Source organism: Culex quinquefasciatus, chromosome 2 (genome assembly GCF_015732765.1).
Source record: "Culex quinquefasciatus strain JHB chromosome 2, VPISU_Cqui_1.0_pri_paternal, whole genome shotgun sequence".
NCBI classification, from domain to species: domain Eukaryota; kingdom Metazoa; phylum Arthropoda; class Insecta; order Diptera; family Culicidae; genus Culex; species Culex quinquefasciatus.
The window spans coordinates 142,115,934-142,140,293 of record NC_051862.1 but is presented as its reverse complement, the minus strand read 5'-3'; the positions used below and the strand labels follow the sequence as shown (position 1 = coordinate 142,140,293).

General features: G+C 37.0%; 1 protein-coding gene across 5 annotated transcripts in view; it reads right to left on the bottom strand.

Moving 5' to 3' along the window:
• Window positions 1-3,962: 3,962 nt before the first annotated feature.
• Window positions 3,963-24,360, bottom strand: part of LOC6037102 (6-phosphofructo-2-kinase/fructose-2,6-bisphosphatase 1) — a 145,518-nt gene continuing 125,120 nt past the window's right edge. The window contains exons 1-8 of one of the 5 annotated variants that reach the window (XM_038258440.1): window positions 14,686-14,969; window positions 13,967-14,122; window positions 9,590-9,669; window positions 9,142-9,525; window positions 8,935-9,075; window positions 8,541-8,868; window positions 8,346-8,473; window positions 3,963-4,912 (exon numbers count right to left, since the gene is read on the bottom strand). In XM_038258440.1, the coding sequence (XP_038114368.1) occupies window positions 4,787-4,912; window positions 8,346-8,473; window positions 8,541-8,868; window positions 8,935-9,075; window positions 9,142-9,525; window positions 9,590-9,669; window positions 13,967-14,122; window positions 14,686-14,821 (1,479 nt within the window). In that variant the 5' untranslated portion in view covers window positions 14,822-14,969 and the 3' untranslated portion in view covers window positions 3,963-4,786. Of the gene's footprint in view, window positions 4,913-8,345; window positions 8,474-8,540; window positions 8,869-8,934; window positions 9,076-9,141; window positions 9,526-9,589; window positions 9,670-13,966; window positions 14,123-14,291; window positions 14,336-14,685; window positions 14,970-24,360 lie in introns of those variants that run through there. The other 4 variants (XM_038258442.1, XM_038258443.1, XM_038258445.1 and 1 more) reach the window with 4 other exon arrangements.

Sequence of the window (24,360 nt, the reverse complement as noted above, 5' to 3'; positions counted from 1 at the left end):
AAAAGTTGAAAATAATCATTTGGGTAATTCTCTACCAACTCACACGAAATCGCCCCAACCCCTCTTCAATTTGCGTGAAAGTTTGTCCTAAGGGGTAACTTTTGTCCTTGATCACGAATCCGAGATCCGATTTTTGATATCTTGTGACGGAGAGGCGGTACGACCCCTTTCATTTTTGAACATGCGAAATAGGTGTTTTTCAATAATTTGCAGCATTTTTTTGCAATTGAGTTTTTAAAACTTTTTTTAGTTCATTGCGTTTTTTTCGGAATGTTGAGTACGCTATCAAATTGGGCGTCCAATTTTACACAATAGTCCCTTTGACACCAAATTTCTATCTCATCACCGTTTCAGGCTGCAAATTATTGAAATACACCTCTTTTTTCGCAAGTTCAAAAATCATGAGATATCAAGAAACGGACCTCAGATTCGTGGTCAGGCATAAAAGTTACCCCTTAGGACAAACTTTCACGCAAATCGAAGAGGGGTCGGGACAATTGCTGTGTGAGTTGGGGGAAAATTACTCATTTGGAATTAATTAATAGTAGTTTATGAAACACGTTGCAAAAAGAAGAAGTTTCAAGATTGACAAGCCAAGAATCGGGTTCAAATCACGGACGAAAAGTGCTTGGCGCCGGATGGCTAACGCCCGCAAAAGTCGAAAATCCTCACTAAGGAACAGATTTCTTACAGTTCTTGATGAAGCCGATGATGGATGTTACAGTTTTAAGCACTTAAAAACAGATGTCCTACTTTTCAGCACTGTTTCATTGGTATGGCGAAGTAGGCCGTTTTATATCTCTCAAATGACAGGAAAACTTGGTATTTTTACAACGAAATTGCTTAAAAATATTTTCAAGCGTACAACTGCTGAAAAAATCTTCTTTTTGCACCTTGTTGCATAAACTACTATTTCAAAACAAATGCTGAAAAGTTGTACTTTTCAGCACTAAAATGGATGCAGAAAAGTTGAACTTTTCAGCACTTTTCCACATTGTTTTGATTTAAACGTTGGATTGACATACATATATGAACATTTGGCTTACAATTCCATTCATATGGGACCATCCATAAACCACGTGGACACTTTAGGGGGTATATCGATTGTCCACGCTCCATACAAAAAGTTTTTTTGTATGGACAATTGTCCGCGAGGGGGGGGGGGGGGGTTGGAATTTCTAAAAAAGTGTCCACGTGGTTTGTGGATGGTCCCTATGGTGTTTTCCGGTATTGAAAAAAAAGTTGAATAGAACTTGTTGCTAAACATGATTTTTTCTTGAATGTACGACTCCAAAACCAAGGATGGTCCATTAGGGTGGAATCTAGTTATATGGTAAAATTGAAAATGATTAAGATTTAGGGTCCCAAACAACCCTCCAAAATTTGGTAGCGAATGGTTAAGCCCACGATTGGCGCAAAGCGAATGACATTTGTATGGAAATTACTATCGGGAAACTAGCATTTTCACATTTTTGAATTTAGAAAAAAATCATGTTTTATTAATTTATGTAACCAACACCTTAGCAGTGTAGCCCTGGATGTCCTGAACAACTCTCCCGAAGAAAGTATGGTGCTAAAGTGCGTCATAAAAAAAATATAAAGTTTTCAAAAGTAGTGTACAGTAGTTGTTCGGTAACTGTGCGCTCGATAACTGGGCCGTAGCCCAGTTAAAAAGCAGACAAACGTCAAAAAACCAAAACAAACCAAAATGACCGAGCGGTTAATGGACGCAAAAATCATATTCAATAAATAAAAAAACTTTTTTTAAAACTTTTGTTCAATTTCAAGTTACAATTAACGAAATATGAAAAGTAAGCCGGGACCGTGCTGTAGAGGTAAGCGTGGTTGCCTCTCACCCAGTCGGCCTGGGTTCGATCCCAGAAGGTCCCGGTGGCAAATTTTGAGACGAGATTTGTCTGATCACGCCTTCCGTCGGACGGGAAGTAAATGTTGCCAAGGCAATGCTATAGAGCAGCGATTCTCAACCTTCTTCTAGGCCGGTACCCCCTGCCATGTAAATCAAGTAGGCCCAGTACCCCCGTTGAGAATCGCTGCTATAGAGCGAATAATTTGATTTTTGATTTTTTGAAAAGTAAGCATTGTAAATAAATTTGAGTACAGTCATCCCTCATATTCGGAACAGTAGATCGTAGATCGGCCAATGTTCAAAAAATCATAGCAAATCGATAATTGAACTTAATGATTCGCTTTTGCCTTCATTTGAAAGCTTTTCTTGCGATGTTTCGAATGCTGTATCGAACATCTGCAAATTTTAACTTTTATATCAAGTTTTTGAAGAAAAACTTTGACCCTTGAAATCCACAAATTCGGAACACTTTTTTCTTACGGATGTAAACAAAGTTTGGATCTCTCCAAGAGTACATATTTGTAACAAAAAAATGACTTCACACACTGCAACCAGTGAAACTCAAGCTTAGTGATGTTTTATCCATGGTCTGATAACTTTTATTGTGAAAATGTCAGTAAAATTAATTTGTTCCACAATTGTGGGAGGCACAATAACATCCCACAATTATGGAACAGGCCATTTGGAGGCAGTGTTTTGATGCTATGGATAAAATAGTCTTGAAATTAAGTTTTTTGTTCAAAAAGTACTACTTTTACTAGTGAAATAGCAAGAGAATGTCCAAATAAAGGTCCTAAAAATAGTAGGGTCGAGAGAAAAGCTGTATTTGGCGTGCTATTGACAAATTATCACAAAAGTGTTCCGAATTTGTGGGTGTTCCGAATATGTGGGATGACTGTAACTTTTATTTTTATATTTCGTCTGGGAAATACATATTATGCATCGGTGGTCCCCTCGTTATTATTTGTTCAGCCAACTTAACGAAAAACATTCGGTGACTGGGCTACGTTCTCAGCCCAGTTACCGAACAACTACTGTATTGAAATAATCAATGAAACTCAAATATTCTGCCAACATTGGCTAAGGAACCATGAAATCCAAAATAGACATGACTGTTCTTACTTAAAATCGACGTGAAGAAGTGTTCAGAAGACATTATTTAGTTAAGTTGCACCCCAAATCCTCAAATATATTATAGTTTTCGAAAGATTTCGCTTGACTTTGGCAGTGTTGATAAAAAGTATGATTTTTACCGAGTATTTCGAAAATTTCTCTCTTGAACGCTCTGTAACTTTTGTTAGAAGCAATATGGCGCCATACTGTCTTAGGGAAAGTTGTTCAGGACATTCAGGGCTAATAAAACATGAATTGTGTTCTCTTAATTTTTTTCATATTTCGATATGTCCATTAAGGACGAAAAGTGCCAACGTTTGAGCTACAGAGTATGACGTTCTGCACCAATTTATTAATTTTAAAAAATAGAGACTATGGAGAAATGTCCCGAATTCTACAAATTACTGCAAATTTCATGTTTAGTCAACAATAATTTGTTTTGGCTACTGATTATCGGGAAAAATTTGAAGGGGGGAAGGTTATGGGGGTTGAACGGATACTTTAAATACATTTTGCAATGGCCTTAGTAAAGTAATATTTGTGTAGAATGGACCAATTTTCCATTTTATCTTCTTTTCCTTTGATCAATTCTGTAAAATCATAGTCGTGATAAAACTAGCCGTTCTGATACTTAGATTTGCCACCGCCAGAATATTCGTTAGAAAACAGCTTATCGCAGAACCACACTTCCACTCAAGCTGCTACTGTGACGATCTGATCGACTCACCTATAAATAGTCCATCCTGCAAACTGCAAGCAACCGATGCAAGTCCAAAATTAGCCGGGAGCGTGTCATCTTAAAAAAAAACCCCGCGCTGAATTGGTGGAACGTTTCTCCCTTTCGACAAATTCTTCAAAAGGCACAATTCCCTGAACACGAGGGGGTCATTCCCCGCATCTGGTTTGAGTCGAGAGGGATTCGGTTTATGTAACACATGGACTTCGGATACGTTTCAAGTAGTAATCGAGGGCAGGCGAGCAATTATTCAACTCTTATACGTTTAATATATGGCTTTTTCATTTTGAATCGACCTTCTATCATACCATGTTTTCTACAAATAAAAAATCAACATGATAAACTAAAAGTATCGGTATTTTTGTATATAAATATATTCTTAGCTCGTGCTTCTTCTAAATCTAGCATCATTCCAATTTGCTTCTTCTTTTTCGTCGTTCTAAGTGCTGGTGCCTTCTGCATTTTAGTTTTTTCTTCGATTCCTTTCAAGCATTTTTTTTAATGAAATACGATTTAGGATCACTACTAAGTTTTTTTTGTGTTTGTCTCATCTTGTGTATGTTTGTGTATAATAAAATGCATCTTTCTCTCATTTCTTTTCACGTCTGCTTGTTGCATGCACTAGACATTCATGAAAAATTTAGACAGAAAAGTGGTCGTGCGACCAAAAGATTGTCAAACAGTAAGTTAAAAGAAAGGTTAGTAAGTGTTGGTTACAACGGTAATTGCAAAGCTTTCCGAACAAATTACGACTCAATTAAGCTTGGATTCCAATGTTTTCCAGACCTTTTCGATTCACCTTCACCTTCGTTTTTTTCAAATAATTTGTACGAACTTTTTTGGAAGAACCGGAGATTTGTTTTTTTCTTGGTTTTCGTGTGACTTTTTTGTTTTGTTTTTTTTTTATTTGCGACAATCCGTTTTGCCATACTGTCTCATCTCGACGGGGTTAATTCTCTGCTAAACTGTTGTCCATCAGCCAGGCGACAGAGCGCGCGGTAATAATAGCTAGTAGAGCATTCTTTGTGTTGTGTTTTAGCAAATCTGGTCACACCTGTGCTGGCCGCAGCTTAGCTGATCGTGGTCGTGGCCTGGCTGCTGGCCACCATTGCCGGAGGTGGTTGCGCTATCGGGGCGTCAAAGTGCGCCGGAACCGTGGTCAGAGCGTCCGCGGTTGTGCGTGTCGTCGAGCAGTTCTGCAAGGGGGGGGCGTTCAACATTAATTAGAATTCGCGCAATTTCGGTCGACGGCGATGGATGTTCTAAATGAATGTGGGCGGTTGCGCTTAAATGTTGATTTTTGTTTGCAATTTCGTTCCCATAAAAATTCGGTGACTGATGGCTTCCGATTAGCAGCAGACAATTTCAATTTGGTGGCGGATGAGCAATGGTCGCAGTTATTTGATAGCTTTTTCATGCAAATTTAGTGAATTGGTATTGTTTTTTGCCGTGTGGTTCCCAAGCATTATTGGAAATTAATCTCCTCTGACCTCCAGATGTTATCCAAAATGGACCGTTTGTTTATTTAGTTTCAAAAACAATGCCTAAATTTTCAATTAAGTACGATGACTCGAGCTTGAATTAAACTCTGCATAAAAAAAGTTGCCAGTGACATATAAAAGCTATCAGCGATGACATATACTCTTTGGGTACCAATAGCGTCTTTCAATTACGAACATTTTAGTAGGCAAAAAAGTATTGGTCAACGCTCAAATTTTTTATTGCAGTTTTAGTGAAAAAAATAGTATTTCCCGTTTTTGTCATTTTTTCCGTTTTTGCGCGAAACGCGCTCAAAAAAAAAGTTTTAATTTTCAAAACAATCATATCTCGGAATCCTGACAGTGAACACCTCCTATTTTTGAGTATGTAACGTAAAATTGTCCAAGGAATCCGATACAAATATTTTCAGACATAGGCTCTTGGGTCAGACACCGTCAAACGGCATTTTAAAGTTTTATACGACCTTATCAAATGTTATGTTTGATTTTTTGAGACTCTGATATTTTTACTTTTTATTTGCGTCCAAGACAGCTGAAATCGGTTGAAATGGCGCGGAGTTATGTTTTTAATGTGGGTTTTGCGAAAATAGCAATTTTTCGGGCTACCCTAACATGGCGTAGGTCACCCTAATGACCAAACAAAAAAAAAAGGTTCTAATTATTTATTTCGGCCAAGGAACCCTCAGAAAAGTGTTGAGCACGATCGGAGAACTTTTTTCTTTAGAATAATTATGTTTTCGTTGGGTATTGCTGAATAAGTAAGTTCAGCATCAACACTTCCCTTTCCCTTTCTCGGTTGATGGTGGATATGGAAGCGGCCGGCAATGGTTGGCTTTCATGGTGATGCCTGTCCTGTTCTGGTAGAGTTGGTTTTAAATCTCTTTAATACATTTTTAAGCAACCTGGGCTAGACAATCATCACATATACATGACGAAATCCAGTCTGCAACCCGCTTAGAGCATTATCATGCGAATGCGAATGCGAATGGAAACCTTCTAGCATAACAAAAGCTCTGACAATTTTTAACATGGTTCGAATTTCTGAACAAAAAAAAACTTAAATGAAAATGCACGACATTTTTTAAACTGAAATACTTTTTTTTTCTCGGCCAAAACTCAACCAATCGAGACGATTTTTTCCAGTTTTTTTTATTTATGAAAAAGGTCTAGATGTCTGGAACATTTTAGATCTCTCTTTGTTCATTTCTCTAGTTTTCGCGATCAAAAACACCGTTCCGACTTGAGAAAAATATGTTTTCCAATTTGCCATCATTTTCAACAGTAGAAATCAAAAATATACTATTTCTTACCTAAAACCCTGCCTGACTAAAATGTGGAAACGGTGCATTGTAAAATTGTAAAGGACTTTTCGATTGCAAATTACATAGATTGTTCTGTAAATAAATAATTTTAGGAACTCATTTTTAATTAAATAAATTTAATATGACCAAAAAAGGAATTTTGAGAGCCATAGAGAATTAGTATTGGTAACATAATTTTCACGAAGTTTTAAATGTTTGAAAAAATAACAAATTTTAAATCAACTTCGGTCCGTTGCTAATATTTTTTGAAGTTTATGTCCTCTGGCCAAAGTCGAGGGAAGGCGTAGGGGCAAAAAATAAAAAAAATGTAAAAATGTAAAAAAATAAATTACAGGCCATGGGAAACGACATAACCTTTGAAAAATATTTGCAACGGCCTTATACAAAAAATCATCTCGTTGTCGTCACCTTTAAGACATTATCGAATCAGGATCGAAAGATGTTTCAAACGAATTGAAAAGTTTGAAATTTGGCAACCCTTTCTCAAGTTATGACCACTTAGGTGATATTTATGTAATCTTTTAAAGCTCTCTTATCTGTACGGAAACGATCATCTGAAATTCGATTTCTATAGTGATTCTATATATTCAGCAATTCCCCACAAGCATGCTCATGATTCAGAAAACTTTTTTTTTCGAAAAGTAAAAAAAATCAAAACTTTTGTCAAAGAAATTGGCAGCTGAGATACATACCAATTTCTTTAACAAAAGTTTTGATTTTTTTTTACTTTTTGAAAAAAAAGTTGTGGGGAATTGCTGAATATATAGAATCTCTATAGAAATCGAATTTCAGAGAAAAGAAGAAGAAGAAAAACAAACAGGAAAATTAAAGTTTTCAAAATCTCACTGAAACATCCCCCCCCATTTTCTAATACTAATATCTCAGCAACTATTGGTCTAATTTTCAATATTTGAAAAGCTTTTGAATCAAGACCATCATTTTAAATGGGCATAATATTGAAGATGTGGTACTTCTGAATTACTAAAAAAATGCGGGGTTATGTCTTCAAAAACAAATAAAACAATTAAAAAAAGGATTTTAGAAAATTGATTTCTTGTAAAAAAAGTTGAAAGCTGAAATTGGTTGAAATGGTTGAAATCCTTCTAAAGATACAGATTTCAGAATATTTTCATTCCATTTTTGTATGGCCAGCTGCCAAAATTGTATGGAGACTTGTATGGCTGAACTAATGCCACAAAATGGTTTCTTTGATCATAGAGAGACTCCATAAAGTTTTAGCCAACTGAAAAAATACAAATAAAGTCCATTTCCGGAATTCGGTAGTAATTGCTCAAAACACCACTTCTTTTTTTACCGGATTTGGTAGTTAAAATAATCGACAATAAAGAACTTCATTACCGATTTTCGGTAAGTTTTTACCGAATTCGGTAATTTTTATTTTCTAGAACTGTTCAGCACTTGAAATCTATGTGTGAAGTGTATATGTCCATTTCTCAAAAAGTAAAAAAAAAAAAAAATAAATAAATAAACATAAAAATAACAACAAATCGCAATCGAAATTACAAATTTAGAGGTGTGACAACAACTCTAGCATGAGATATTGTAGCTAGTGAGTTGATCAAGTTGTTGTTGTTGCTATTGATCACCAACGCTAAATTTTCATAACTCAACGTGGAAATCTACATTCAGGCGCATTTCTTTCCTGCTCCGATCGGAAAAGCTAACGCTTAATGAAGAACCGCAAGATAAACGAGGTTGGCATGACGGTGTGGACTGGGAATCTCTCAAAATGGTGTGCGTATTTGAATGATGGAGCAGGTTGATAAATAAAGTTATCTCTCACTTACCTTTGGCTGAATACGATACGTATCCACACATTCCACCTTGAGTGGAACGGTTTCCACTTCAAAATCATACCCATAGGAACGCACGATGAGCAGCGTGTGCAGTGGCACGTTGATGTACGGAACGTCGTCTAGAAATGAACGGTTCAACTGTAAGATTAAAAAATCTCCCTTTTACAACTCGGGAAAAAAACTTACCAGGTCGGGTGCCCTTGAAGTACGCCATTATGCACCGCAGCACGGCCTGGTGGGACACGACTAGGACGTCCGTGTTGGCGAGCAGCGCCTGCACCACGCTGTCCACCCGCTGCAGCAGATCCAGATAGGACTCGCCGTGGGGGTAGCGATACTTGAACTTGTCCTGGTCACGCCACGCGAACTCCTGCGGGAAGCGCTCCTGAATCTCCTCGTAGGTCAGGCCCTCGCAGATGCCCGCGTCGATTTCGTTCAGATCTTTGATGGCCGTTCGGGGTCCCGGGATGTTCTGCACGGTGCGGATCGTTCGTCGCAGCTCGGAGGTCCAAATCTGCGGTTGGGGCGGGGAGTTTGTGTTAATCGTTGGATTACGGCTAAAGCCAAATATGACGCTTACCAGCTTAGGTTTTGGGCAGTCGGGAGCTGATCCTGGACCTCCAAGTTGTCGCGCCAACCGCTCAGCGTACTTCATTCCCCGAGGGGACAGATCTGCATTGCCGCCGATTCGTCCCAAAACGTTGTAGTCAGATTCACCGTGCTGAAAAATAAAAACAATTCATATTACTAACCTACCCGTACGACTTCACACCCCGTCCCAACTCACTCTACTCAGATAGAACGTCCGATGCCGTATGACCGGAATGGCCAGCACACCCAGAATGGCCGTCTGGATGGCCCCGAGCACGCCCCGGGCCGTAATCGAGTGCAACCGCGCGTCCTCCGAATTGTTGACCGTAATCAGTGGTCCCTCCAGCGGTGAACACGCCTCAAACAGAGCCGAGTGCAGCTCGTTGCTTTCGCGCAGTCGCCGCTCCCAGTCGACGTTCTGGTCCAGGTTGTGGTAGAACGCGACCGTGTCGTCGATGTTTTCCCGGAGACACTTGTCGGTGCAGCTGAACTCGATCAGCAGATGGTGGAACACTTTCTCGCTGCAGAACGTGGCCAGCAGCTGGCGGGACTGCCGGGTCAGGTGCATGCCGTCGATGATCTGTGAGTTACGAGGTAGATATTTAGTACAGAGTTTTGCGGAAATTAAGATTTGAACAACTTACCGCGACATTATTGCCCTCCTTGAAGAACAGTGAGATTTCACGGAGAGTATCTGCAGTGGCAGCGCTTTCCACATTGAAGACTGTGGAAAAAAAGCGTTTGTTAGATTTTTATCCAAAAATAAGTTGAAGTTTGAGATCAAGAAGTAACAATTCCATCACTTTATTCTAATTAATATTTCACAATAGTTAGGAAAAATTATTCCTAACATATGATCCACTAAAGCGACAACCGCATGATTAATGCAATTAGACAAATGTATACATATGAAAAGCTAAGATGACTTATCGAATTGCACAATTATTTATCTATACGCAAAATGACATTATCACCATTAGACAACGGCAATGGGTGGTAGCTAAACAGCTACTGATAAAATGATAAGGTAAGCTTTTTGGCACGCGATTTCATTTACATGTATTATCAGCTGCAAAGCTCAACTTGGGAGGCAGTCTCAAAGGACTGTATGTATCCAAAATACCAAAAAAATATTTTTTTTTTTTACAAAAAATATTTGAAATATTTCTGATTAAACAAGTTAATTTTACAGAAATATTCGAATATTGGAAAATATAACACATGTGGTCTAGACTTGATTATCCAAAATCCGCCAAAAAGATTACTCCGGATGAATAATTGAATAAAAAAAATTATCTTATTTTGAGTCGTTGAGGGGAGGAAATATGTTATCCAAGATGGTGGTCAATGTGGCGTTGGTGGAATATTGAGAATAATAATTTGGTAATTTAACTTGTAATGAACCAGTCAAATTTAAATGATCTGAAGCAGCAACATTTCCGTTCTTCATTGGCAATCTATTTTTTTCAATTTTAACAAAAAAAAAAGAAGTTATTTGCAAGCATATGGTAAGCTTGCAACAACCAACACGAGATTTCCATTAATGACATTTTACTCATTATTTTCAACAGTTGATTAACTAAAAATGTCAGCGAACTATGTATAAAACCGATTTACCGCATGATTGAAACTAAGTTAAACAACTAATTTTGCAAAACTTTTGATAGAAACAAGCCTGATTACTTCTTATTGAGCTATTTATCACTCGATTTCAGATGAAAACGCTTATAATGAGCTGTAATTGAATGTCAAAGCTCTGATATGGCAACATTAGAGGCACGCTGACATTAGATGCATTTCCCCTATATAAGCTTGTTTGAAGTAATTTGGAGCTTAAATGATTATAATACAATTTTTAAATTTGATTTTTGCAATTCCGTCGTGAAGCTACTCACTTTTCCTGTCATTCTTGAACGACGAAATAGCCTACTTTTCTGTACCAAAAATAACAGAATCGAATAGCAACATTTTTCAAAATAAATGCTGAAAAGTTCTACTTTTCAGCACTCAAATGGTTCAACTTTTCAGCACTTGTTTCGAAAAGTAACACTTTTCAACATTTTTTGATTTAAACGATTTATTGACAAAATATATGAAAATTTGACATAAAATTTCACTCAGTGTGTGTTTTTTGGAATTGCAAAAAATGTTGTATGGAACTCGTTGCAAAACTTGATTTTTTCAGCACTCTTCGTATTTATCCAACTCGGTGAACCTCGTTGGATAAATGTACGACTCGTGCTGAAAAAATCCTCTTTTTGCAACTTGTTGCATAAACTACTATTTTATGATCCAGATTTTTTGAGGCAATTTTGAAAGAGGGTTTCAAATACTCTGAAAAAGATCGGATAAGTTTCATTCACCAATTATTTTAGAAGTCGAACTTTTTTTGAAAAACTTTTTTCAGAACGTAAAGAAAATAAGAAATATGGCCAACTACGCAGATATTTTAGAATTATTTTTGATCAAGCATATGGGTGTCAAAGTTCACCATTTTCAGAACTTTTATGTAAAAGTATTTTATCTAAAACTATTCTTTCCCGAGATTGTTTGTTTTTAATGTTTGACCTTTATGGCGATTGTCCACGATACATACTTTTTTGTATGGAAAATTTTTCTAAATGAAAAAAATTACCCTTCTGGGTCAATGTAGATTCAAAAACGTTACTTAATCCACCTTTAGGTGGTTGGTGCCTTCCTTACATTCATAAAGTAAAGACACTACACATCCTCCAAAAAATGTATAAATAACACTTATTTTTTATCAAATTATCTGAGATCCGGCCTCAAAAAAAGTGTATCAAAAACACTGAAGTACTTATAACTTTTGATAGGATTGTCAGATCTTCAATCTTTTGGGCTTGTTGGAAAGGTCTTTTGATTACCTATCCAACGATGGGTCGCATGATAGATCCGGACTACTTTTTCATCAAAATATTTGAGATCCGGCTTCAAAAAAGTCTATAAATAACACTTAAGTGCTCATAACTTTTGATGGGATTGTCAGATCTTCAACCTTTTTAACGGTCTTTCAAATACCTTTCTAAAAATATATAGCATGACGGGTTTTCTTACAAAAACCACCCTTTTTACAATCTTTCGAAGTTTAGCTAAAATCGTTTTTTTAGCATAACTTTTGAAGTACTTTTTTAAACTTCATAATATTAACTATGGTCTTGTGGGACCCCAAGACGGATCGAATGAGACCAAAACGGTCCAAATCGGTTCAGCCAGTCCGGAGATAATCGAGTGCATATTTTTCGGTGCACGGACTCACATCCAGACACACGCACAGACATTTGTTCAGAATTTGATTCTAAGTCGATAGGTATACGTGAATGTGGGTCTACGAGGTCAAATAAAGAAGTTCATTTTTCGAGTGATTGTAAAGCCTTTCCTCATTGAGGTGAGGAAGGCAAAACTATATTAAATTTCCCTTAAAATGACATACTCCAAGAAATTTTACAGTCAAGTAACGGAAAATGCCAGAGTTTTTAAAACTTTTTTAGTGTTTTTTTTTGATGAAAAATACGTTTTTTTTCGAAATTCTGAGTACGCCATCAAATCGGTCGTCTAATTTTATATTAAAGTCCCTTTAACACCAAATTTCTATCTCCTCTCCGTTTCAGGCTTCAAATTATTGAAAAGCACCTCTTTTTAGCATGCTCAAAAAAGAAAGGGGTCATACCGACCCTCCGTCACAAGATATCAAAAAAAGGACCTCGGATTCGTGATCAGGGACAAAAGTTACCCGTTAGGACAAAGTTTCAAGAGGGGTCGGGGCAACTGCTGTGTGAGTTGGTGGAGAATTACCCGTAGGCTATTTTCACAAAAATAGCGAAAATAAAATCGTTGAATCACCATTAAATATGAATTTATATATTTTTTAATGGAAGTAGCTTGTAATTTTGTTTCAGTGCATGTTTTAAGGGAGCTCGTCAAATTTCTTACATGTTTGTCTTTGACCTGTGTTTGTCTTTGTTTTTTTTTTCTATTTGATACAATGATTTTTTTTTAAATTGATGCTTATTTTTCGTCTTGTTCTGGCAATTCTTCCAATCTAAAAAAACAATTTATTGGGACCATTGATAAACCGCGTGGACACCTTTTTGAAATCTAAGACCTACCCCCTCTCCCTTCATGAACAATTTCCATACAAAACAAAACTATTTTGTGTAAAGCGTAGACAATCACTGAACCCCCCCCCCCTCCACCCTCCCCAAGGTGTCCACGTGGTTTATGGATGGTCCCATTACATTCCCGACATAAATGCTATGGAATTATTATAAAACACCAAGCGCCTCCATGGAATCATTCTAAGCATGGAAGATTTAATGGAGGCGCTTGGTGTATAAAAAAATATTCAATTACATTTATGACCGAAATTTATAAGAAAATCAACAAAAATTGTATGCTGTCGCTTGGAACAGTTTCGGGGAGCCCATTTTTTCAGAGAATGGCGCAAAATCTGCAGTTATTAACATTGATTTTCAAAATACTGTGCTGCGTTATTTTTTGCAAAACATGTTTGAGATGATTTTTTTTGTAGAATCCATTTTTAAGGTAAATTTCAAAAAACATATTCTATCTTTGCACAACATCCCCTAAAAACATACACCGTTCTTCTGTATTTACGCCTCGCACATCGGTTTGTTGTTCTATTTAGCTGCTGTTGCCATCTTCTTTGCACCGTTTTGGACGGCTCACCAAAACGGTGAATTCCATTCACCCTTAACCAAAATTTGCTCGCTCCATATGAAACAACACCCCACTACAGAGCATTTCGCTTGACCTTGACCGGTGTCATTCATGAATTAATCCCGGGATCGATGTTTTCACTTTCGTTTCGGGAATTCCAACTTGGTAAATGTCCAGTGTTCGGAGGAAATTCTTATCTAATTTTTTTTTCTAAGGATTCTGAGAAGACTTCCATGCTTGCGTGTAACACAGCTTTTGATGTAAAACGATTGTTAATTTACATGAACCTTGAGAGTTATTCTAGGGAATGGAAGGCCACCTACCTTTGGCGCTGTGACCCCGCCAGTTAAGATGGCGGGCCACCTTGTGGGCGGCCAGCGATTTCCCACGGCAGGGCAGACCCACGATGGTCACCACGAGGGGTGCCCCAATGGGGCATGGCTTGGCAGCCAGTTCCGGCTTCACGGTGGGACGGGTTCCTGTGAGAGAGAGGAAAGGGGAGAAAATAATGCGTTAGTGTCGTCTTTTTATGTGTATCAATAAAGAATGAAGGTAATTCGGTGCGTCTGTTTTTAGATTCGAGAGGAGTGTATTTTTAAAGTCGTTTTAATAAAAACAGATTCAAGCAAGTTGAAAAATATAAACAACCATCCCGTAGAAAACGCACACTCATCGGGTGTGGAAGTACAGAAGAAACGCGTGGATACGTACACAACAAAGTTTCTGAGAGATTGAAGAACTGAAGGCAACAAAACAGTGAAAAATCTCTAGTGAGCGACGACCTCGACGAGTTTATCGAAATGTTGATGAACAATAGTTAACTAGACGCACAGCACACACGTACACACATAAACCCACACACGCTCGTTAAATGTGTGCAATCAATTTTATTCGGTTCATTGTCGAATTTAATCGGATAATTGCGCGAATGTGCACCGAGAGAGCAAAGTAATAATTTGAAACACAAAAAAAAGACTAAAGTGTATCCCCACGAGCCCCAACAAAAAAAAACACACACACACGTGGGGGCAGACATATTTACTTTGACCATTATTGGCATCATCACCGGTAGGAGCAGCTCCTCCGCCACCATCACCATCATCACCACAATCACCACCACTATCAGCAGCCCCCTCACCACCAGCAGCAGCAGCGTGCGTGTCCGCGGAACAGTTCATGTGTTCATCGAAAGCGATGCAGCCGCACAAACTGACTGAAAACAAAAGTGAAATTTTCACTTCACTTTTCCGTATCGTGCTCTGCTGCTGCTCCTTTTTTCTCCTTCGGTTCGCAGTGCTCTGCTGGCTGTGTGAGTGCGTGGTTTGACCTGCCTGCCACTGGCAGCTACGACCGAAAAGGAGGCGACGACGACGTAAGACTTCGTGTGTTTGTGTATATCAGAGTACACTGACTTCGGCCGCGCGGATTGCCGGTCGGGATTCGAGAGAGATAGAGAGAGAGACCGGCGCGATGGGCATGGGAAATTTTGGGGAGAATTTCGGTTGATAAGGGAGAGACATTATTATTTCACTTATCACATCTCTCACGAAAGCGGGAATAGAGAGAAACTAAATAATTCTTGAGAATTACTCTCTTGCTTACTATCTTGGCTTAGGATAAATAACATGCGACTCCATAATCTCGTAAACTCCCGATTTTATAATGGAGACGCTTTGTGCTAGTAAATTTTTCCAGGTAATATTTTTTTTTTGCTTTTTAACGTGTTTTTTTTATTACCCCCTACTATACTGCCCATGTTTGCATAAATGTCTCGTATGCAAAAACAGCAAGCTAAACAAGTTTGTCCCACACATAAGGCTACGTGTTAAGTTTTCACGAAAAAAATTGATTTCATCCTGATTTCTAGAACAAAGAACTGGATGTTGCAGGTTTTTTTTTAAAGAGCACACGATTTTGAACTAAACTGCATCAATAACTCAAAAGTGACGAAAATGCATATGGGACATTTATGCGATCAGGGGCAGCATAGGTATACAGCCCAGACTTGATTATCCGAAGGCCTCGGAATATTCTCTCTTCAGACTATCGATTAACGTACATTTTTTTCTGAGATGAGATTAATAGAAGAGTTGGTTCGTTTGACAACAAATGTATGTAAAATTTGATTTCATCAAAAGATGTTTTTTTTATTCATTTATCGTTGTTTTTCAACACATTTTCATAACATTGGTGCCGAAAATTATAAAAAATGTGTACTTTCTGCATGAATTTCGGGAATTTTCGGGAAAAAAATACAATTTTTTCACTAAACTATTTTTTTCGGTGAATCCCAGGATGGACAATTGGACATTTATTAAAACAGGGGAAGTATGGAGGATGAAGAAAAATATTATTTTGCGCTAGAGTTTGAAATATTGTTAAATCTGCTACTAGGGTTACGATTTTCTGAAAAATAAACAGTTCTGAATTTACAACATTCAAAACAAATATTTGAATATATCTAATCTAATCTGATCTAATCGAACACAAGCGCAGCCAGTCCGAAGAAAGCATCCTGGAAGAACTTGCGGTTAGCAAAACAAATATTTGAAGCTTTCTACTTGTGATATCCAACTGTGATCTTAGTTTAGGTTAGGATTAAGGAAGGTTTTATTTGTGTTCTATGTATTAGTTTAAGAAATCTTGTATCATTGGAGTTTGTAAACTTGTTGATGCGTTAAGATGAGGTGGTTTTTATGCCTTCTTGAGAATGTGTCTGACACAGCTCAATGGGGCTTTTTGCCCACCATAATAATAATAAAAATATGAAATGAAAAAAAAAAAAATGAAAATGTTTTTTTTCAGGTTTAATAACATTGTTTTCAAACATTTCCAAATTTGAGCAATTCTCTACCAAAACCGGAAATGGATTTTATTTGTATTTTTTTATTTGGCTCAAACTTTGTGGGGGTCTTCTCTATGACCAAATAAACTATTTTGTGTGATTGGTTCATCCATACAAGTCTCCATACGATTTTGGCTGCTGTCCATACAAAAATGGTATGTAAATATTCAAACAGCTGTAACTTTTGAGTGAATTTTCTGATCAATTTGATGTCTTCGGCAAAGTTGTAGGTGTTGTTGAGGACTTTTGAGAAAAAAATAGGTACACGGAAAAAATGGCAGATTTTTTTATCAACTTTTTTTTCATTAAAACTCAATTTCCCAAAATACGTATTTTTTGATTTTCGAGATTTTTTATATATGTTTTAGGGGACAAAAATCCGCAACTTTTGAGCCATAGAGAAACATGGTCAAAAAATCGGCCGCCGAGTCATTTTCTCATTTTTGATGGTTGAGCTCGAATATGAAGAAGCGAAGAAGATAGCGGTGATCAAATATTGAGAAAATTTAATGGAGCACCGGATTCGAGTGGTAAAAAAATTGCGGCAATGAACATCGAAAAATTACAAAAATTCAAAAGATTCAAAAAAGAAAAGACCAAAAATTTTTGCTGCTCTTTAAATTGATTTCAGCTGATTGCACTTAAATTTCCATTGAAAGGGGGGGGGGATAGACTAAATTGGAAGAAATTTCGGATTGTAAAATCATAAAAATATATATAAATATGGATGTTTAAAAAAATCTTTGTGAAAACGACTTTTGTCACCTATACGGAAGTCACTCTGCGAGTGTTTACCCTATAGATTTTTTCAAGGCGGTGATGCAATCTTTTTGAACCTGTGATCTAATAATTGTCAAGGCGGTAAAAAAAACAGCAGGCCTGGGGGTCGTTAATGTGGATGATTTGTTTTTTTTTTTTACAAAAATGAAACCAACTTAATTTAACATTTCAAGTCAAACTATATAGGTTATGTGTCTTTTTCTGACCTGTGGTCCAAAAATTCAAAATTTGCATAATGTCTAAAAGTGCCCTAATTGTTGAAAATATATAAATAATCGATATCAAATGAAATTGAAGTAGTTCAAGGGGGAGGACTAAAAACTTGACAAATAATTTGCATTAACTGCATAAAAAATAATGTTTAGATTTCATATTAAAAAGTTTTTTTTAACATTGAAAATTTGACCGTTCCAAACAAGGGTCCTGATTTTCGGTTCAATGAACAGAAACCACTCACTCATTGCCTATCCATTCGTCGCAGTAGCCCCTGATCGCATAAATGTCCCATATGCATTTTCATCGATTTTGAGTTATTGATGCAGTTTGGTTCAAAATCGCGAGCTCTTTCAGAAAAGCATATAGCATCCAGTACTTTGTTCTAGAAATCAAGAGGAAATCCACACCCAAAGGAAAAATATATCTCTAAATCTGCAACAGTGGATTTGCTGCAAAAAATGCATGAGGACAGTTTTCATGCAGATTCTGATATACTTTCATGCCGCCATGCATCACAATCATGCGACCGCCGTTTGGGTGCAGTATTTTCACGAAAACTTAACACGTAGCCTTATGTGTGGGACAAACTTGTTTTGCGTTTTCCTCAGCTTGCTGTTTTTGCATATGGGACATTTATGCGAACATGGGCAGTATAGAGGAGAAAAGCAACTCGCGACAAAATTTTGAGGCTAAGAATTTTGACAGGTATGATTTTCATAAAGTATTCGCCTCCTTTTCTCTCCCACAGAAAACCTGGGAACGAGGTAGCTGTCAAACTAGGCCAAAATGTTAAAGTCACTCACAAAATGAACTTTGAGTGATTTGAGTTCATTTCTGACGTCACGATTTTCTCCTCTATTGAGTGGTTGATTTTGAGCAATCAGCACCCTTGGTTTCAAATTATTGTTAGTAGAAAAAGTGTTGACTTATTGGGTGAATTTTCATCGTTGACAAGCAACTGTATCTCAGAAGCTTATTTTTTGAATTAAGTATCCAGAAGAGATTTTTGGAAATAAATAAAAACTACGAAATAAAATTATACCTATGACTTTAAATCCGTTTAGAAATTTATCTGCGATGATCAGTAAACAAAAAAAAAATAAATTTATCAAAACAAAAATTAAAATATGATTTTCATTGTTTATTTAAGAGTTTTCATCAAAATTAAATAAAATTACTGAAATTGTTATTTTCGTTGAAAAAATTTGAATTTGAACTATCAAACTATTTAAACTACTAGCAGAAGCTAAGCTGTAATGGTGTTTAAAGCCTTTCTGTGAAACTTTTTGTTTATTTTTTAAATTGGGCATGACATTTTAATATTTTTTTAAAATGAAAACCTATGTTTACGGCATAAGCATGATTTTCGCTGTATTTTTAAATCTTGAAAAGTTACAAAAAAAAAAAATCCTCAAATTTTGGGTTTTAAAAGTGTTACAAAAACATTTGAGGTTTGATTGTTATTCAAAACATCGAGCATCCTAACTTTTTTCGTGTCCACAATTCTCCTGATGAACACGAGGAACAACGCGTCGGGACCGAGCTTGCGTCGTCGTCGTGGTTGATGTCGTCACACAGACTGCTCTGCTGTGTCTATCGAACCTACATCGTGCTGTGCCTGTGGTGGAGAAATTCTATGCTGTCTGGCAGCGTCGTTTATGTTGCTGTTGATACCGTGCGTGAATATGTTTGTGTCCAAAAAAACTCGAGCATGGAAGAATGCATGTTGAACAGTTTTTTTATATTCATATTTTAACATGATTTTTTGTGTACATTTATAGATTATTTTGGTAATAAATTTTGCTCTATTAATAATAAGTAGAATTTAAATATTTGATGACAAAATTTGAACCAATATTGTTTACATCCTAATTCACATGCCCACACGGGTATCGCGAGAGTGTTTGGTATGTTCTCTACCACTCAAAAAGATTAAATCAACAAACGCGCGCACACCTCCAAAATTGGCTGGAACCAATACTAGCGCACCTTATCGGTCTTTTCCTGGCAGCGATTTCCAGATTGTGTCTTATCGATTCTGTACTACCACAACCGTTTGCACGTTGCCCGTTTTGGAAGGTAAGTGTGTTTTCTAAACACACGCACGAAACGCACCCATACTTTTGGGTAAACGGCTGGCGAAGAAACAAACTAACCATAGATACGATTAAGTTTATAAATAAAAACCAGCTCAATACCAGGCACGAGTTACACTGTAATACAACTTTGATAAAACGTAATTTTGATGACATTTTTTTTATAATTCTGCAAAAATTCTTTAAAAAAATAAGTTCCAATCATTCTGAAAGACACAGCTGAATAAATAATAATCATAACATCGCAATATAACTCAGTTTAAACTGGTGTTTCACGGTGTAATTTTACCGCCCAAGTTGGTCGGAATTTCACACGAGTTTTCTTGGAGCGGCGGCCAGTTCCACGCACGCACAAATTTCGGGGCATGGCGCTCCGGGTTATTGCAAAATTATCCGCCATTGCCGACGGTCTTGAAAAAACGCAAAAAAAAAATCACTGTTGCAACTGCCACACCACACGGTCAACAAATGGAACCGGGTGGATTTGCCCAACTCCGAGCGTAATTTGACTGCGCGGACAGCCGCCAACGCCAATGGCGATGCTCTCAAATGCATGCACTTCGCGAGGCAGCAGATGTCTATGTAGACGGAGCGCCACAACATCCCAAGATCAGTCAGCAGGCTTGGCGATGAAAACATGGTGCGATCCGGTGACACTGCTGGAGTTATTAACCCTCAACTAGACTAAATCATCCGAAGTTTCGATTATCAGAAGATCGATTATCCGAAGTTCAATTGTCGGAAGGTTTCTTAGGAACTTCGGATAATCTAATCATGGACAAAAAAACTTTATTTTGTGATTTTTATTTTCTCATTTTTGTGCTTTAAATTCTAGCTCTTTGGCCCCATTTTGGTCATATTTGAGTGGAAACATTTTTGCAAAATCGTTTAAAAACGGAATCGACGTAACACCTTATAATGTGGAACTCTTAAACCTTGCGGTTTCGTCAACGGATCCACAGGCGTGTATCGTTCTTTTTGCGACAAGACTCCGCCTCCCGGGTCTCCTAAGTGTGAAGGTATGGGCACGGGGAGAGGGCACCGAATACCTATATTTACACTTAGAATTTTTTGCGTCCGCCCCGGGATTCGAACCGGCGACCTCTGGATTGTGAGTCCAGTGCGCGGTCCGATTGATCCACACAGGCAGACAAAAAAATCGTTTAAAGGCCATGATATAAAGGTTTATTTGAAGGATTAGGAATTGAAACTCAAATGAATCAAACTTATCAACATGAAATCTTTTATTCAGAATTACAGTCCAGTCACGATTCTCGGAAAAAAATCACTTCGCATAATCAAATCAGGAAAAAAAGTTTCATTGTCTTATTTGTGTCACTGATCGAAAAATGTTCTAAAGTGATCAAGAGTAACGCGGTGATTTGTTTCATTTTTTGTCCTTAGCTTTATGTAGTAATTGTCAAATTAAGTAAAATCAAGTGCATATGGTGAATAATACAAAAGTTGTACCGTAAAAAAAGTGAACAAGAAAAATAAAAACAGAAGATAAATAGAAAACTGACAATTCATAGAATACCCAAGCAGCTAAAAGTCTCAAGAGCTCCTCAAGAAAGACACAGCAAATCAATCCGGACCTCGGCAGGACAAAACTCTCCTCAAAAACCCTTTCGAACTCTTGAAGATGCTTTGAAAAGAATTTTATCCCGTTACGACCCAAACCCGATGCTGTAGATATCCCAAAGAGCTCCTGTAGAACTCCTGAAAGTCCTTGCTACTTGGAGAGATACCCAGTTCAGCTCGTTGAAAATGTTGCGAATCAAAACAATACCTTCTACAATCTACCTTCAACCATAAAATTACCTTAAAAAATATAATTCGTGAACATAATAAATTCGAACATGACGAGATAAACATTTGAGGGTTACCTCCTTCATCGTGACACTCAGAGAAAGAACCAATTCGCCAAACTCGCGAGCTTTGCTGCGGCGTTTGTGATGAAGAGTAAAGAGCATGGCGACACACGACTCTGCCGCAGGTCATCCAAGGCTTCAACAGAGTTCGGGTATACACAACAAAAATAATACAATCTTGAAGGTGTTCTAAATTCTAAGCACCTCTCTAATTAGAAAAAAAAAACCTACCAAAAAATTAGGTTGAACAGCGAAATTACACAATATTAATATTACACATATTCTGAGATAAAACTACACATAAAACATGTTTTTTACGGTGCACGCGTGTGCAGTTGTCGATGTACCTATTTGGCAATTGTGCGATGGTAACACAAAAATCTCCACGTGTGCGACCACCATGACCACGGTGCTGTGGACCACCATGACGGGGACGACTTGCATCAAATCTGCAACACAATGTCGGGTAAAAAGTGCATAGAAGGCTTCGTGCATGTTGTATACAAAATGTTTTATCCTTGCGGCTAGAAAAAATGGAACATCATAAGCAATATTCTTGCTGCAAGAATTAACAATTAAAGGTTGAGGATCAATTTTATTGCAAAGAAGCATAAGGTGCCCAGAACATGAGACTATTGAGTAACTCTCGGCCGATTTAGGGTGCCCATTTCTGAAAATTTCCTAACAAAAATATGTTTTTTCGAAAATTTTAGAAAAAATCCTAAATTTTCGTTTAAGAAATATTGAAAAATGGTCCTCTAGTTGTATCTCAGCAACATCTCAGCGGATGAAAGAAAAACAAACAGAAAAATCAATGTTTTCATAATCTCACCCCTAATTTTCTAATGCTAATATCGCAGCAAAAAAAAATACAATTTACAAAAAAAAACTGAAAACTTTGGGGAAATTTGTCGTTGGAATAAAATAATTTGAAAATTTTGGAATCTAGAAAAACATTCCAAAACGATAAAATATTGAGTCCTATTAAAATGATAGTTTATTCCAACATTTTCAAAACATGTTTTTTGTGTCTGGGGAGAACTGCTCTATTGTGCAAAACCTCGCTCCACAATCTGAATATTGTTCTCTGGTCTATTTTAAGATTTTTTTTTTTCCAAATATGAGCAATTCTCGGGTGAGTTTACAAAGAGCCGTAAGAGCCACTGCAGTGCATTATGACCTCCGGCACTAATATTCGATTTTCTTCAAATTGTAGCAAAATTCCAAATATTTTTAGTTTGGGGCACTTAAAAGACGTGTAGATGAACAATCATTTTTGAAATTGATTATTTGTAAGTAGGTCGAATACCGATGCAAAAAAGGCTTTGTTTACCATTGGCTCTTAAGTCTTTTTGAAAACTAATCCGAGAATTTACCTATTGAAACTCGAGGGTTTCTATGGGAAAATCTATTTTCCACGAAAGTGAGATTTTCATGAATGCATATTACATATTTATAATTAAGAGAGATAGAAACTCATTTTATTTATTTTTCAACAATAATTAAAAGTTCTACCACCGTTTCATAAATATCAAAAAATTATATTAATTGATACTGGTGCTTTTTCGTCTTTTAAAAAGTATAAAAATGTAAGAAAAAAATCACGTTTAATGGAAATTTCGCTGATAAGAGTGAAGAAATTACATTTTTCGACATAACGACTTTGGATTAGGACTGGGACTTCGAATATCCGGATGACTTGCAGCATTGATAATTCTATTGGAAAATGAATTAACTCATACATACCAGATTTGTCTCACGACTGTGGGGCGACATTAACACGAAACAAAATAATTTTATAGGTATTCAAAATACCTTTAATTTTGTATCATTGATTTATGGTCTAATACTATCATCTAAAAACTATTCTATCCGTTACATTTTTAATCTTAAATCTATTTTAGGTTCCTCAAATATTTTTCAGTTCTAATACGATTTTTGTACATCTCTTTTGATTTGATTGAAAAGATGATATCTGATTTTATGAGCATGAGCATGAGCATGAGCATGATTGACTGCCAATGAGCTGCTACTCCGTTATTGACAGATCAGCTGAAGTTAAACAATGAATCAAAAAATGATCAGTGGGAGCCAACCATCCGTTCACGTTTAGTTAGCTCGGTGGTAACATGCAAGAACAGTATTCAAAGGAAGTGAGTTCGAATCTCATTTTTTTGAAATATTTTTTTTTTGTGTTTGGGTACCAACTTTTTGACGACGACTGAAATTACATTTTATACAAATCAAGGGACACTCCAGCTGGGAGGATAGGGAGACTAAATGAAACGGATAAAAAGCAAAAAGCACCCCAACTAAAATGGAAACAAAAATTTATTGCCACCGTGATTTAAAAAAATCAATGCTTTTGTAGTTCAGGAAAAAAGAGATTCGAACTCACTACCTCTGATTACTAAACCTAATTGTTACCACTAAGCTAGCAGTACTGATATGTAAACAGATGATTAACAGTCAATGAAGTTAAGCTAGTCTACTGAGGTCTTATCAAAGGAAAATGTTGAAGTTCTGAACTGGGTTCTCCGTTCGTTTCTAAAAAGCCTACTGAACGAACGTTTCTTAGAGACGAGCGTTCGTTCTCAGAGCTGTTATTTTTCGTGTTGCTGTGTGAACTTGAACGAACGGAGAACCCGTTCAAAAGCATGACTGCCAAGAAGCCTGCAGTTCAACGAAAGGGAGGAATGTTAGTCCGATAGTTAAAGTTGCAGACTCATCAAGCACATAGTTTTTCGCTATATACTTGTTGATACCGCTTGAGACCGTTGAATTAGAGCGTCCAATTTCCCGGGGTTACAAAATTCCCGGGAAACGGGAAATTTTCAACAAATTTCCCGGGAAATCCCGGGAATTCCCGGGAATTCCCGGGAAATTTGAAATTTAACGAAAATTATTCT